Below are 13321 nucleotides of genomic sequence, written 5' to 3' on the forward strand. Positions count from 1 at the left end.
TCAGACATTCTGGCCTGATTGATTTAGTTTAGTCGAGACTTTTCTTAAAATGATGTTTTATAGTATTAATATCCTATAATCCAGTCTTACTCTCCTCCCTGACCAATCAGCTCCCAGCTCTTTTACAACACTGCAGTCTAATCACTTCCGGTGTGTGTGTGTATAGTGTAGTGGTACACACTCTGGACTGATATCTGTGGTTGTTGGTCGACTGGTGTGTAATATCTGGTTTATAATGGGTGAATGTGCTGTGTGTGTGATTGAGGTTTCTATAGCGTGTATGTGTGTATTAGCATTAGCGTTAGCCTCCACACGGTTCTAAACGGTTTCTTCAGTGCTGGTTTAAGAGCAAAAAAAAAAAGGCGAGCAGTTCTGCGGTTCTCCCGCTGGTAAAACGGAGCGTTTCAGTGAGAGCTTTATAAAGGGTCAGATATTATGGTCTGTTTTCAGGTTTTACTGTAAAATAGCTCCACACTGCAGAACCTCAACTCCTTTATTTACCTTCTGAGAACGTCTGCACTGCTGCTGCAGCCGGCTGGGCTGTGATGTACGTTAATGGTGCCTTGAGGACACCAGATGGCGCTCTGAACACTGCGGATAAATCAAAGACTCGGAACTGGATCAGGATTAAATTAGCAGATTCCCCTAAATGGTCCCTAAATGTCACTCCTGAGCTCCAGCTGTTTAATCCAAGAAAGCACAATCTGCCTCCCTTTCTTTGGGTGGCTGGAATGACCCTCCCTCTTCCAGTCATCACAGTGTGATGCTAGCCAGTGTTCAGGCATTTGTTAGCTGACCAGATCTGGGGCAAAAGAACCTGATGGGACATCCCTAATTAATTAATTTTAATGGGCCAAAAATATTGGGCAATATTTTGTCTCCCGTCCCAGCTTTCATTCCCACACTCTTTCAGCTGTAATTCATTTTCTGCAGCTCCACTGACCATCTTTGCACTTTGTCTCCCCCCTGTGGTAGCTTGCTGATCCTGCCCTGGTGGAGTCTCTGCGTGGGGACCTGAGCGCAGCGCGTGGCGAAGCAGAGAAGCTCCGGAACCAGCTGCTTTTGGCCGAGGAGGAGCTGCAGAAAGGCAGAGACGGCCTGAACTCCTCACAAACACACATACACACTCTCGCAAGCGAGCGCGACGAGCTGGAGGAGAAGAACACCCGCCTGAAGGAGAAAATAGCACGTCTGGAGGTGAGGTGTTTCACTGCAGCTTTGTGGACCAAACCAACTTGACTTCCTTCAGATTTAACCTAAAGAAGGCCACTGAACCTAAGCCTAACCCTAACCGTGAAACTGTAAAACTGTCAGTCGGAAATATTGACTCTAGTGATAAATAAATATCTAAATGTATTATATAAATAAATAAATATATTATACACATACACAATTTGCTTGTCTGAATAGATCATAAATATTGATGGTGATTAAAGAACACAATAATAATAATAATAATAATAATAAATAGTAATTACCTTTTTTTGCAAATATGAGTAGGATAAATATACATCCTACATGTATATTTATTAATTAATTATTTTTTACAAATATGAATAAGATAAATACCTTCAAATCAATAAATTATTAATAAACAGGAATTATCTTTTTTTTTTTTTTGCAAATATGAGTAGGATAAATATATATCCTACATTTATATTTATTTATTTATTATTAATCAGTTAATTCATTTTTGCAAATATGAATGAGATATAAATACATTCCAATCAATACATTATTAATAAATAGTAATTACCTTTTTTTTGTAAATATGAGTAGGATAAATATATCTTAAATGTATATTAATTAATTAATTAATTAATGTTTACAAATATTAATAAGATATACATACATTCAAATCAATAAATTATTAATAAATAGTAATTATAATAGTAATTGTTTGCAAATATGAGTAGGATAAATATATATCCCACATGTATATTTATTTATGTATTATTCATTCATTCATTAATAAATTATTGCAAATATGAATAAGATATAAATACATTCAAATCAATAAATTATTAATAAATAAACATTTATTTATTTTGCATCTCTAAATAGATAAAAAAAAATGGGACTTTTTGAGAGACTCCTTGCCCAGGATGATTAATATTTTTATTCTTATTTATTTACTTTTATATTTTGCATCTGGCTGTTGGTCTTTACATTGTTTGAGAATTTCTAGATGAATGGACCAAAAGAAGGGTTTTTTTTTCTCTTCTCCTGTAAAGCTGCTGTTTTGAAGACAGAAGGTTTTTTTCCTGCACTGGTTTCATTAGTGACTCTCCGTCTTCAAAGTGGAGAAGATCGGTGGAGCTTCACTCAGGATAACTGACTCTCCCCTCCCTCCCGTCTGTAGACGCAGCTGCAGGAGCGGGTGAGCCAGAGTCTGGAGACAGAGCAGGAGCAGCAGGAGGAGAGCAGGAGGCTGAGGCAGCAGCTGGACGAGGCCAAACGCCTCGGCGCTAAACTGGGCCAGGAGAGGGACGAGCTGACCCGCGCTCTGGACGAGAGAGACCGGGAGAGAGAGACGCTCCGCAAAGAAAACACACAGCTGGACGACCAGAAGAGACAACACGAGAGAACCCTGGACAAACTCAACAAAGAGGTGCTGAGTCTGGAATCACTTTACATCTGACTTTTTATTTTTATTATTGTTTTCATTAAAATAAATTACTTTATTTACAGTAATGCATGAATATAAATGGTAAATATGATCGTCCAGAACTTTACTTTAGATATTAATTTTATTAAAGCTTCATACTGGATATTAGATTTATTAGAAGGTCATTCTATTTGTTATATTAAAACCTAATTAAAAATTCTAAATATTACATTTCTTAGAACATTTTTCTTCTATATGTATCTTAATTTATTCTAGATATTCATTTTTTATTATTTATTTATTTATTTTTTTAACCTTCATACTGAATATTAGATTTAATAGAATGTCATTCTAGGTATTTGTTGCAATTATTCTAAATAATAATTTTATTAGAACTCTACTCTGGATATACATTTTATTGTAATTCACTCTAGATATGTATTCATACTGGTTATTAGATGTATTAGAGCATCAAGTATTTATTACATTAGAAACTAAATCTAGATCTTAATTTTATTAAAACTTTACTCTGGATATTCATTTTTGTTATAGTTCATTCTAGATATTAATTTTACTAAATCTATTTGAACATCATTCGAGGTATTTGTTGTTTTAGAAACTTATTCTAAATATTAAATATTATTTAAAAGTAAGACCTTACTCTGGATATTTATTTTTATTATAATTCATTCTAGAACTTCATTTTATTAATGCTGAATTCTGTATATTAGCTTTATTAAGAAGTCATTCCAGGTATTTATTGTATTAGAAACTAATTCTAAATATTAATGTTATTAGAACTTTACTCTGGATAGTCATTTTATTTCATATCATTTTAAATAATTATTTGATTTAGAACTTCAGTCTGGAAATGAATTTGAATAGAAATATATTCTAGATATTAAATTATTAGAATGTATTTCTAGGTAATTAGTTTCACTCAGAATATTAATTTTATTTAAACTTTCTGTATAGTAGTTTTATTAGAAATTCACTTGGATTATAATTTTAGCACAAATTATTCTGGATATTATAGAATAATGTTATTGCCACTGAATGCCACTGTTACTTTAATTAGAACTATTAGGTAGTATTAGTAGTGACTTATTATTAATAATTCTTCTGGATATTTCTGGATTATTATTACATTCTGGATATGATTATTTAATAAGTTGGATTGTAATTGTATTAGAATTTATTCTGTGTAATTAATTGATTAAAATTCACTCTGAATAGTAATTCTATTAGAGCTTCTTTTTTGTATGTTCTACACCTTCAATTGATCTGCAACTGAATTAAGCAACACTTAAAATATAATGTTTCTGTTTTCTGTCTCTCTCTGTCTCTCTCTCTGACTCTCTCTCAGATCGAGCGCTTGTCTGCCGAGTCGAGTCAGTCGGTGCAGCTGCTGCAGTCTCAGCTGGACGAGCAGAAAGACAAGTGGAGGAAAGAACATCAGGACTTGCAGAAAAGCAACAAAGAGAGAATCAGTGAGCTGGAGAAAGCTCAGATCACTCTCCACTCTGTTCAGGAGGAGGTGAGGGAAAGAAAACTGACACATCCAAGCTCCTTCCCGAACTGTGCTCTTTCAGAGTTACTGTTGCTGGGCTGCACAAGCTTTACAACATCGGCAGAAGTCGTTCAGCTCAACTGCATGTCAGTTTCATAGTATTTATTCTGTGAGCCATAGTTTGTAAGTAGATTACTTACTTAGTTACTACTACTAAGTTATAAAATAGCAGTTGCAGAATGTCTTGGGAATGCATTATTTAAAAGGAAAAATAAAAATAATAAAAATTCTACAATAATAATTCTAAAAAATAATCTAAAAAAAATATGGCCTATACTTTTCAAGGGACACATTTTTGTTTGTTTGTTTGTTTTTTGTTAGACTGTTTGCACCAGTTGACCAGAACACTGAGACATTATATATATATATATATATATATATATATATATATATATATATATATATATATATATGTAGTAATGTATATGTAATATTTATAATATAAAGTATTTTTTTCCAATTATTGAAATTATTTTCTACAGAAAATAGATACTATGAAATTGACTTTATAGATTTGTTTAATAATAAACACCAAAACTGGAAATGTAGACTTCAAGCATTAATAATAGTGAAAAGAATTGTAAATTATTATTATTATTATTATTATTATTCAAAACTGATTCAATGAAGATTGTATGTATGTATGTAATAACATAGCGGCTTTTTAAAACCTTTTTTTAAATGTGTGATCAGCTGTCCCGGCAGAAGAAGGAGCTGTTGTCTTGCTGTGAGGAGCGGGATAACGCCATTCTGGACAAAGAGCTGATCACTAACCGTCTCCGGCACGTGGAAGGGGAGCTGGAGAGCCAGCGGAGCTCCTACAACGATCGCTCCCGCGACATCCGCAGCATGGAGGCATGTCTCGCACTCTGCTGTCAGACGCTTTCACTTCTGTAAGTAGCTGCAAAGCAAGACGTTTGATCCGCTTGTTGTTTGCTTGCGCATTCAGGATAAAGTGAAGCACTTGGAGCTGGAGCTGGACGAGGAGAAGAGCAGCGTCGAGATGCTGACCGACAGAATAACCAGGAGCCGAGATCAGGTAAATCCGATCCAGAGGCCAGCATCAGCAGCAGGGTTTAGGGCCAGTTGTAGCGGCTTGGGGGATTACCAGTGAAGCGTCCCCGTTCTGTGCACTTTTAAAAAGGGTTCTTCAAGGGTTTTTTAATGGTTCTACATAGAAGCCATGGATGCTTAAATGGTTCTTTGCCTGGTTAAAGGATTTCTTTGCATTAGTGGAAGATCTTTTGTAGATGGTTTTATATTGAGCCTTTTAAAAATGGTTCTACATAGCACTAAAAGGGTTCTGTTATTGTTATGAAGCAATTGACCATTTTCGGTATCCTGTAGAACCTTTCTTGCTTAAAATTTAGTCTGTGAATTGTCATTAGTATTCCAAAGCGAGAATACTTCAGAAGGATCTGGTGAGTCCAGAAACTGTGGCCATGTTTTCATGCTTGGACCCACCATCCATGCAACGGATAACACCAATACCAGCCGGTGAGCTACCACACAGTGTGGGAGACTGGGGTCCGATTCTCGTTCTGGGTCATTTATGCTGTGCTACACCAATAAGACTCTTAACTTTACATTAGCCCACCATTTATAATTCAAGTAACCTCTAAGTAAATCTGGATAGGAGGGTCAGCTAAAGGCCATACATGTAAATCAGTGCTGGGTTTGACTGGGAAATAACCTGTTGGGAGTTTTTGAAGACCATCCTTTTGAGCATTGTTAGTTACCTCCCAACCATTTACAGATGAAAGATTACCTCCTGACTGCTTAGTAGCCCTGCAGCAGGTATTCACAGTGCGATCAGAAGGCCCGTGTATGAGCATGCTGGTGTTTCCTGCTTTACTATAACCTGTTTTTAATTTTGTGTGTGTGTGTGTGTATTTGTGCACGTGTATAGATCGAACAGATGCGCTCCGAGTTGATGCAAGAAAGATCTTCCAAACAAGACCTGGAGCTGGACAAGAATGCCCTGGAGAGACAGGTACACTTTTCTCCCGTGGATTAGAGTGATGGTTGAGCCAAAAAATAAATAAATGAGGGGGAAAAAACAATGAAATAAAAAAATTGCAGTAAAGCTACCAGGTTAGTATTACATGTTATTTCCCAAAAATGTCCAAGGCTAAGTTCACTTTCTCACTAAATCCGATGTTTTCCGAGAACGAGGCAATTTTGCTTACTGACGAACCCTGTTGAAACGTGCATGTGCAAGACCTGCGTCTTATTTTCTGGTACTGGCGGTCTGAGAACAGCCTTTAGCCACGCAGCTAATGATAAGTAGCTGTGCTGCTGAGAGGAGATGTAGTCTTAAGCAAGCTGAGGTTGGATCTCCTTGCTTGGAAGTATTACGGGAGAGAGAGGTAGGGGTGAAGACATACTGTGGCATTCATGCGTGTGTCAAAGTCTGGGTTTGAAGACAGCGAGCGTTGGACTCTGCTGTTCGGACACCCAGGGGAAGTTCGTTCCACCACTTCGGTGCAGGACAGAAAAAAGTCTAGACATTCGTCTTCTGTGGATTTTGAGGGATGGCGGGTCGAGCCGAGCCGTACTTGATGCTGGAGGGCTCTTGGTGCGGGTCGGCTTTTGACTATTGCCATCAAGTACGGAGGGGCTGGCTGGTCCTTTCTGGGCTTTGTAGGCCAGCGTCAAGGTTTTGAATCTGATGACCTGGGCAGCAGCTACAGGAAGCCAGTGAAGAGAACGCAGAGACGTGGAGAGACATGGCTGAATTTAGACACGTTGATCACTACCACAGGCTTTCATCTAAACACTGGTAACTCTGTGGTAACAGCTTAAGGCTCTGAGGGCAAGGCTCGAGTCCAGGAAATGCTACAGGAGGTCATTTTATACCACTGAAGCTTTTTCACAATAAAGAGCCGATATTTTAGTCCCAAACCCCCCATTGCTAAAATGCCATTGACCATTTTCTGCTGTCAGTGGTGGTCCAGCTGAGCTAGGCTTGCCTGTTTGCCTTTTTGTTGTGACATATATCAAACATGCGCTCCAGTGGCTGACTGCTGGGTTTATCACCAAGATTGCATTCAAGCATGCTGTAAAAAGGCCACGTTATTTGGCAGTTCTTTTGAAATGAATGAAAAGTATTGAGGTCCATTGCCTCGCGATGTCACCACTGATAACCTCCCTCACGTAACTAAAAGAATATCACTTTTCTAAACTTCTCTGAGCCTCAGTCTTGTAATTTGATCATCCTAGCAGTTATGGAGATCGCCCACACTAATCAGTCTTCCTTTCTTTCCTCAGCTAAAAGAATATAAGTCTCGCATAGCAGAGATGGAGGGTCAGTCCCGTAGCTCGGTTGGGGTTTCTCAGCTGGAGAGCAGGCTGCAGGAGATGGAGGAACGGCTGAGAGCTGAGGAAAGGTACAGAGTAATTGAGTAACCACTTCTATACTTTATATACTACACTAATGAACACGCCTCTAACTGTGGTGTACATGCTGATTGGCTGGGGGACTGAGATGCCGTCTGGAATGCGGTCTGTTCTTTGACCTCAACAAAATTAACGTCAAATTTAGCAAAAAGTTTCGAATCTGCTGATGGTTTTGATGATGAACATCCGTAGATTCACTGATTCTTCCACCGAGAATTCATACTAGATACCTTGTAATGCAGCAAAATTCAGATTTCAGCACCATTTTAAAAGCTGCATGCTCATGTTTCTATTTTCCAGAGAGAAAAACTCTGCTCTCTCCTCTCAGCGGCGTCTGGAGAGAAAAGTGAAAGAGCTGAACATCACTCTGGATGAAGAACGACAGCAACTCTCAGAGCAGAGAGACCAGGTTCCTGACCACTCTTCAAATACGCAGTAAAATACGCACTGCTCTACGTTTCCGTTATCCCTCTGATTGCATTGCTGATGCTCTCTCTCTCTCTCTCTCTTCTGTGTAGCTGGCTCTTCGTGTGAAGGCTCTAAAGAGGCAGGTGGATGAGGGCGAGAGTGAGGTGGAGCGGTTGGAGGGCTTGCGGAGGAAAGCCGTTCGAGACATGGAGGAGCAGATGGAGCAGAAAGAAGCTCTCCAGACTCGGGTCACAGCTTTGGAGAATGAAGTGAAGTAAGCGTCTGTGTGCGGAAATACACCAAACACCTTCCGTTAGGAGTGGCTCAGCAGTCAAATGGGCGAACGGTACTTAGCCAAGATACTGGGCTTGAGTCTAAGAGAGAGCACAAGTGGCCATGCTCTCCCTGGGTGGCTAGATGGCGCTCTTTCCCCTCATGACTCTGAAAGGGATGTTTGCTGGCACAGGCATCTGTTAGCAGGTCCAGTGGTGCTGGAGACCCGGCATGTTCCACCGAGTGTGTCGGCTTTACCTCCTCAGGAGCCTTACCCTTACCTCTAGGGGGAGGGATTAACTGGTGGGTTAACTGGTAGTACCAAATGAAAAAAATTCAATAATTAATTCATTAAAGGTTTTTTTTTTTTGCTCAATACTTCCATTAAACAATGCGTGCAAAGATTTAGGCCTTATTATTATTGTTTATTATAAGCTTTGGAGGCTTTCCCCCTCTAAGGTTTTTCTACCACATAGTTTTTGATATGTAAGTAAAGTCATGAGTGGATTTGGTGTGAAATGGTTCATTGTGGAGAAACTAACCATGGTGGTGAAAGAAACCATGGCTGCAACACCAATATAACCAAACCCACCAGTGAACCTACCACCACCATGTGTCCCATGAGGGTTATTTGTAATGTTGATATTGATAACAGAGTAGATCAACAGAGTCAATTAAAAAATAAATAAAAAAACATACATTTATTTACATCTTTGGGGGCTATTTTGCCTAACAACACCCTTAATGTGTATCTCCACCGTGAATTTAAAAAGAAATAGGCACAAACCTTTATGAACTGTGGTCTTAAAACAAATAACCGCTTCAGGTAATAGCTCTAGACCGACACATTGGAACATCAGTAGATTCGTGGACCTCCACATCCCGCCCAAAGTTATGTTATATATTATCTGCATTAGACCACAGAAACTGCAAGCAGCCTTTCATTTTATGGCAGTAGATTCACTGGCTTCTTTTAAGCTGCATCAACTCAGCTCGGCAAACCTCTATCCGTCTGGCTGTAGTACCCGCACACTCCTCCAGAGGGCGGTGTGTCCCCTGAGTTTGGACTGTCCAGACAGCAAGCGGGCCTAAGCTCTTAAGGTCTTTACTTTCCCAAGCAGCACTAATACACCGCCATAATGCCTCTTACACTTAGATTAGACTGACATATGCTACCTAACCCAGCGCGTAACACTGCCCCAAGCTTCTGCACAGTTCATGACCATCTCGGTTCCCCTCTTCTCAGGAGGAAGATCCAACAGGCCCGACACATTTCGATAGACTCTTCAGTTCTCAGCTCGGACGACGATGACGAAGACGACGGCCTGTACGACCCTACCAGCATCACCTCCATCCTCACAGAGGGCAATCTGCAGACCAGCTCCTGCTAGAGAGGGACTCGAGGCTTCTGGCTGGTGGACATGTGGATTAAGGGGGCTGTTAAGACATAACTGGTGAAACCATAGGAGTTAGGATAGGAGTTTAGTGGGAGTAGGGATTGGGGGATCATCACTTACACAGCACGTGACGCAGCGGGTGTTGAAATGAAGCCTGTTAGAGAGGCCAGATTATGAATTCATACTTTTGGAGTCAGCAGACTTTGGGCTACAAAGCTGATATGTGAAACTCTCATATGTTAAACTCATTTATTGAGGTAATAACACTTTGTTTGCCACTTATTCTCATAATTTGCACTTATTTCTTAACCTGAGGTGGTTGTGAGACGGCTGTCTAGCTGTGGTAACATTTATATGGGCTTTTTAAATATTATAAGTATAGGCATTTCTTCAACTGGTCCTAAAAAGGCTATAGAGACACTTGGATTCTACTGTTTGTCATTACACCACAGTTAAAATAATTATTTATGGGACTACCATCAATGATCCTAATTATTACAAGGCTTATTGATTAGTCATGTAATTCCATTTAATAACATATATCACTGGCCATTTTTGGCTAGAGATATTGCCCAGATTAGGGGAACATTTAAGGTCTGGGGTGACTGTGATGGACTATTCCTGTATGTTACCTACGTGTCCACCCTTTTGGACAACACCTTACTGTAGAGCGGTGACTGTAAAGCTACATAACCCTTACATAAGCCTGTTATGACTGACGCAGACCTACCTAAACCTAATCTATGAAGGCTTATTCCATCAAATCACTGTTTTTCACACTTTTGCTGTCATTTTACCTCAGCAAACATTATGAGAGCTGACCCCCTTTGGAATGCCTCTTTATAAAGGTCAGTGTAGGCTTGTAAGTCAGTTGTCATGAAAGGCTTACGTAGCCTCATGGAAGCTGAAAGCTTTTATCAAAACTGCTGATCCGAAGTATGAATTCATATCCAAACTTTACTTTGTTGATCAGCTGTGTTGTTTGGGCTGATCGGATGATGGTGAACCTGGCGTGGGATAGCTCACAGTAAAGCAACCCGTGAATCATCAGCCCTCATCTTTAAGGCCTTTCAGCTCAGTATTTTCAGTTCAGTTGGGGATTTATTTTGAGCGTAGTCTTCCCACACCAGGTTAGATACTGGGCTTGAACTCCGCAAGGACCATTGGCTAAGGCAAGCCTTCCTACACACAAACCTGGGTACAAACTGTTGGAAGAAACTACTGGGATAGGCCTTTGATATAGGGTGTGATATTACAGGCCTGGAACAAATCGATTCTTCCGAGTTTACATACAGGGGCGGGTATAAAGCCATAAGAATAATAAAAATAAGAATAATATTTAAACATCTGAATTTTTAGAGCATTGGTCAGACTGGTGGAAAGAGGGATGACTGGGTACCAGTAGCTGGATGGACCTGAATTGGAGCTTAAATTCCATCCAGTCCAGCCCAAAGACCTGAAACCACTGTATACGAACTGCAGTTAGGAAGGAGACCAGAATCAGCTGGTATCGCTGATACGCATCTATGGATCCACATTCCATTAGCATTACAGGCCGTGGAAAAACGTTAATGAGGTGTTAGGGTGTGTGTATACCAGAGAAGCTAAAGTACACAATACTGAACGGTAGCGTTCCAGTAACTAGAACAATACCGTCCTTCTTTTTTGCAGACTCCCAACCATGGAGCGCTGAAGCACTGCTGGGATTCGAACTCATGATCTCCTGTCGGTTAACAAGCAGGGAGTTAGGCAGCCGTGCCAGTCCAGAGCTGCGAAAATGCAAACCTAAAATAATCATTTTCATTCTTTTTTTAATTGTTTTTTTTGCATTTAGAAACCTGGATCACAGCTTTTAAGTGGCGCCAGGTGAGCATGAGTTCGAATCCCAGCGGTGCTTCAACGCCCCATATTCACTGCACTTTTTACACTGATACTGTGATAGTGATGCTCACAGTCCTTCTGGCAGTTTGCACAGTGCTAATTGGTGGGGTATAGGCTTCTATTTCTTGTTAGCAACATTAGCGTAGACTTCATAGGTCAGCTGTATCTTAATGAATCGGCTACATCTGAATTAATGGGGTGAATTTTCTCCTGGAGGACTGTCCAGGCACCAGCTATACGTTCTCTGGATGACTTGCACATGAAGCTGAGCACAAACACTACAGCTGTTTTGCACACACACACACACACACACACACACACACACACCAAGCTCAGACATGTAATAAGTGTCTTTCCCAAATAGGTGCTTCCTTTGGTTTAGTATATAATCATCATGATGTCTAATTGTAACCTTCTCGAGTTTGTTCTCCAGATGCCTTTTGTCCAACCTCCTCTAAGCTTGTGTTCCTTTGGGACTTGGATATTCTACAGATTCTCAGTATGCTACGATTAACGTCTAGTGCTGTGCAAAAGTCTTTATTTAAGACTTTCATTCATTTCATTTCCACTTAAAACCATCAATAAGTTCAAGTTCTTCAATTTTATCAGCATCAGCAGAAAAAAACTGTACAATTCTGCAGACTTTTAAAGTTCCAACCTTCAGCCCTCATCATTTAAGTCATCTCAAAGACTTTGAGGTCTGCACTCTGGGTGGCTGGGATTTTGTCGGTTCGCTCTTCTCAGTAAGAGCTTCTTGATCAGCCCCACATCCTTCGCAATGGGAGCACGGACACAAACAGCAGTGAATGCTCTCGGATGTTCTCAGATCAGATGTTCAACCGGGTTATCTTCTATTAAATCTCCTCTGAATGATATTCGAATGTAAGTTCGAATAGCCTGCACTGCACCCACCAAGAAGGACCAAGAAGGACCAAGTAGGACCAAGAAGGAACTTTGCATTGCTTTCCTTTTCAAGCATTAACGATTGAGGACACTTCTGCACGCATTTCAGCACAATGCTAAGTAACACTGCAATGAAAGCTTGGCTCCACACAGTTTTTCCTTTCACCTAAAAGTCTTCTAAGTAGTACCACAAAAAAGAGCATTGCCTTCGATAAGTTAATATGTTAAGATTTTGTGGCAACATCCTTAAAAATAGAAGCTCTGAGTGGGCAAAACTGCTGCCACTATGACCTAAGGATCACTGGTTCAAAGCCTGGGTCATGCTGCCTGCCATCAGCAGCCGGAGCCTGAGGGAGCACAATTGGCCTTGCTCTTGCTCTTGCTGGGTGAGTAGATGCCTCTCCCCACACTGTTAAAATTATAAGATCCTTGAGGAACCTTTTGAAGGCACCTCAAAGGAACCCCTAAAAGTTCCTCAAGGACAGTGCACATCACTTCAGTGTTGATGCTGGCCGGCAAGGGTGTGTGCTAGCCGATGCGTCAGGGGGGAGAGTACTAAAGAGTGGGTTGGGTAATTGATTAGCTAATTTGTTTTTTTTTGGGTGGGGTGGGGTGGGGGTTTATTATGGGGAGCAACAGAAGAACCACTGTCGGTAGAAGGCCCACATTGCTCCATCACTGCTCCCAATCTGTGAGAACCGTTGCCCGAACAAGCGTTCAATTGATGTTTTTTTTTCCAAACACAGCGACGAACCTTCAGATAACGTAAAGTTGAAACCCACATCCGGGCCAAGAACCATAAGGATAGTTCAGCTATACATGCTAATGTGGCTAACAGTGAACCGTGGAAGCCAGTAGTCACCAGTTGCCCTGATGCCGCGT

The 13321-nt window shown here is 40.4% G+C and overlaps 1 protein-coding gene across 1 annotated transcript in view; it reads left to right on the forward strand.

Moving 5' to 3' along the window:
* The window catches only part of cgna (cingulin a), a 40168-nt gene extending 27169 nt beyond the window's left edge, over positions 1-12999 (forward strand). Inside the window, exons 12-21 of the mRNA XM_072680469.1 lie at positions 976-1197; positions 2363-2611; positions 3975-4145; positions 4872-5033; positions 5128-5217; positions 6088-6171; positions 7449-7567; positions 7878-7986; positions 8096-8259; positions 9505-12999. Coding sequence (XP_072536570.1) covers positions 976-1197; positions 2363-2611; positions 3975-4145; positions 4872-5033; positions 5128-5217; positions 6088-6171; positions 7449-7567; positions 7878-7986; positions 8096-8259; positions 9505-9649 — 1515 coding nt within the window. The 3' untranslated portion in view covers positions 9650-12999. The remainder of the gene's footprint in view (positions 1-975; positions 1198-2362; positions 2612-3974; positions 4146-4871; positions 5034-5127; positions 5218-6087; positions 6172-7448; positions 7568-7877; positions 7987-8095; positions 8260-9504) is intronic.
* The last annotated feature ends 322 nt before the right edge of the window (positions 13000-13321 follow it).

The sequence above is a fragment of the Salminus brasiliensis genome, chromosome 5 (genome assembly GCF_030463535.1).
Source record: "Salminus brasiliensis chromosome 5, fSalBra1.hap2, whole genome shotgun sequence".
Taxonomy (NCBI): domain Eukaryota; kingdom Metazoa; phylum Chordata; class Actinopteri; order Characiformes; family Bryconidae; genus Salminus; species Salminus brasiliensis.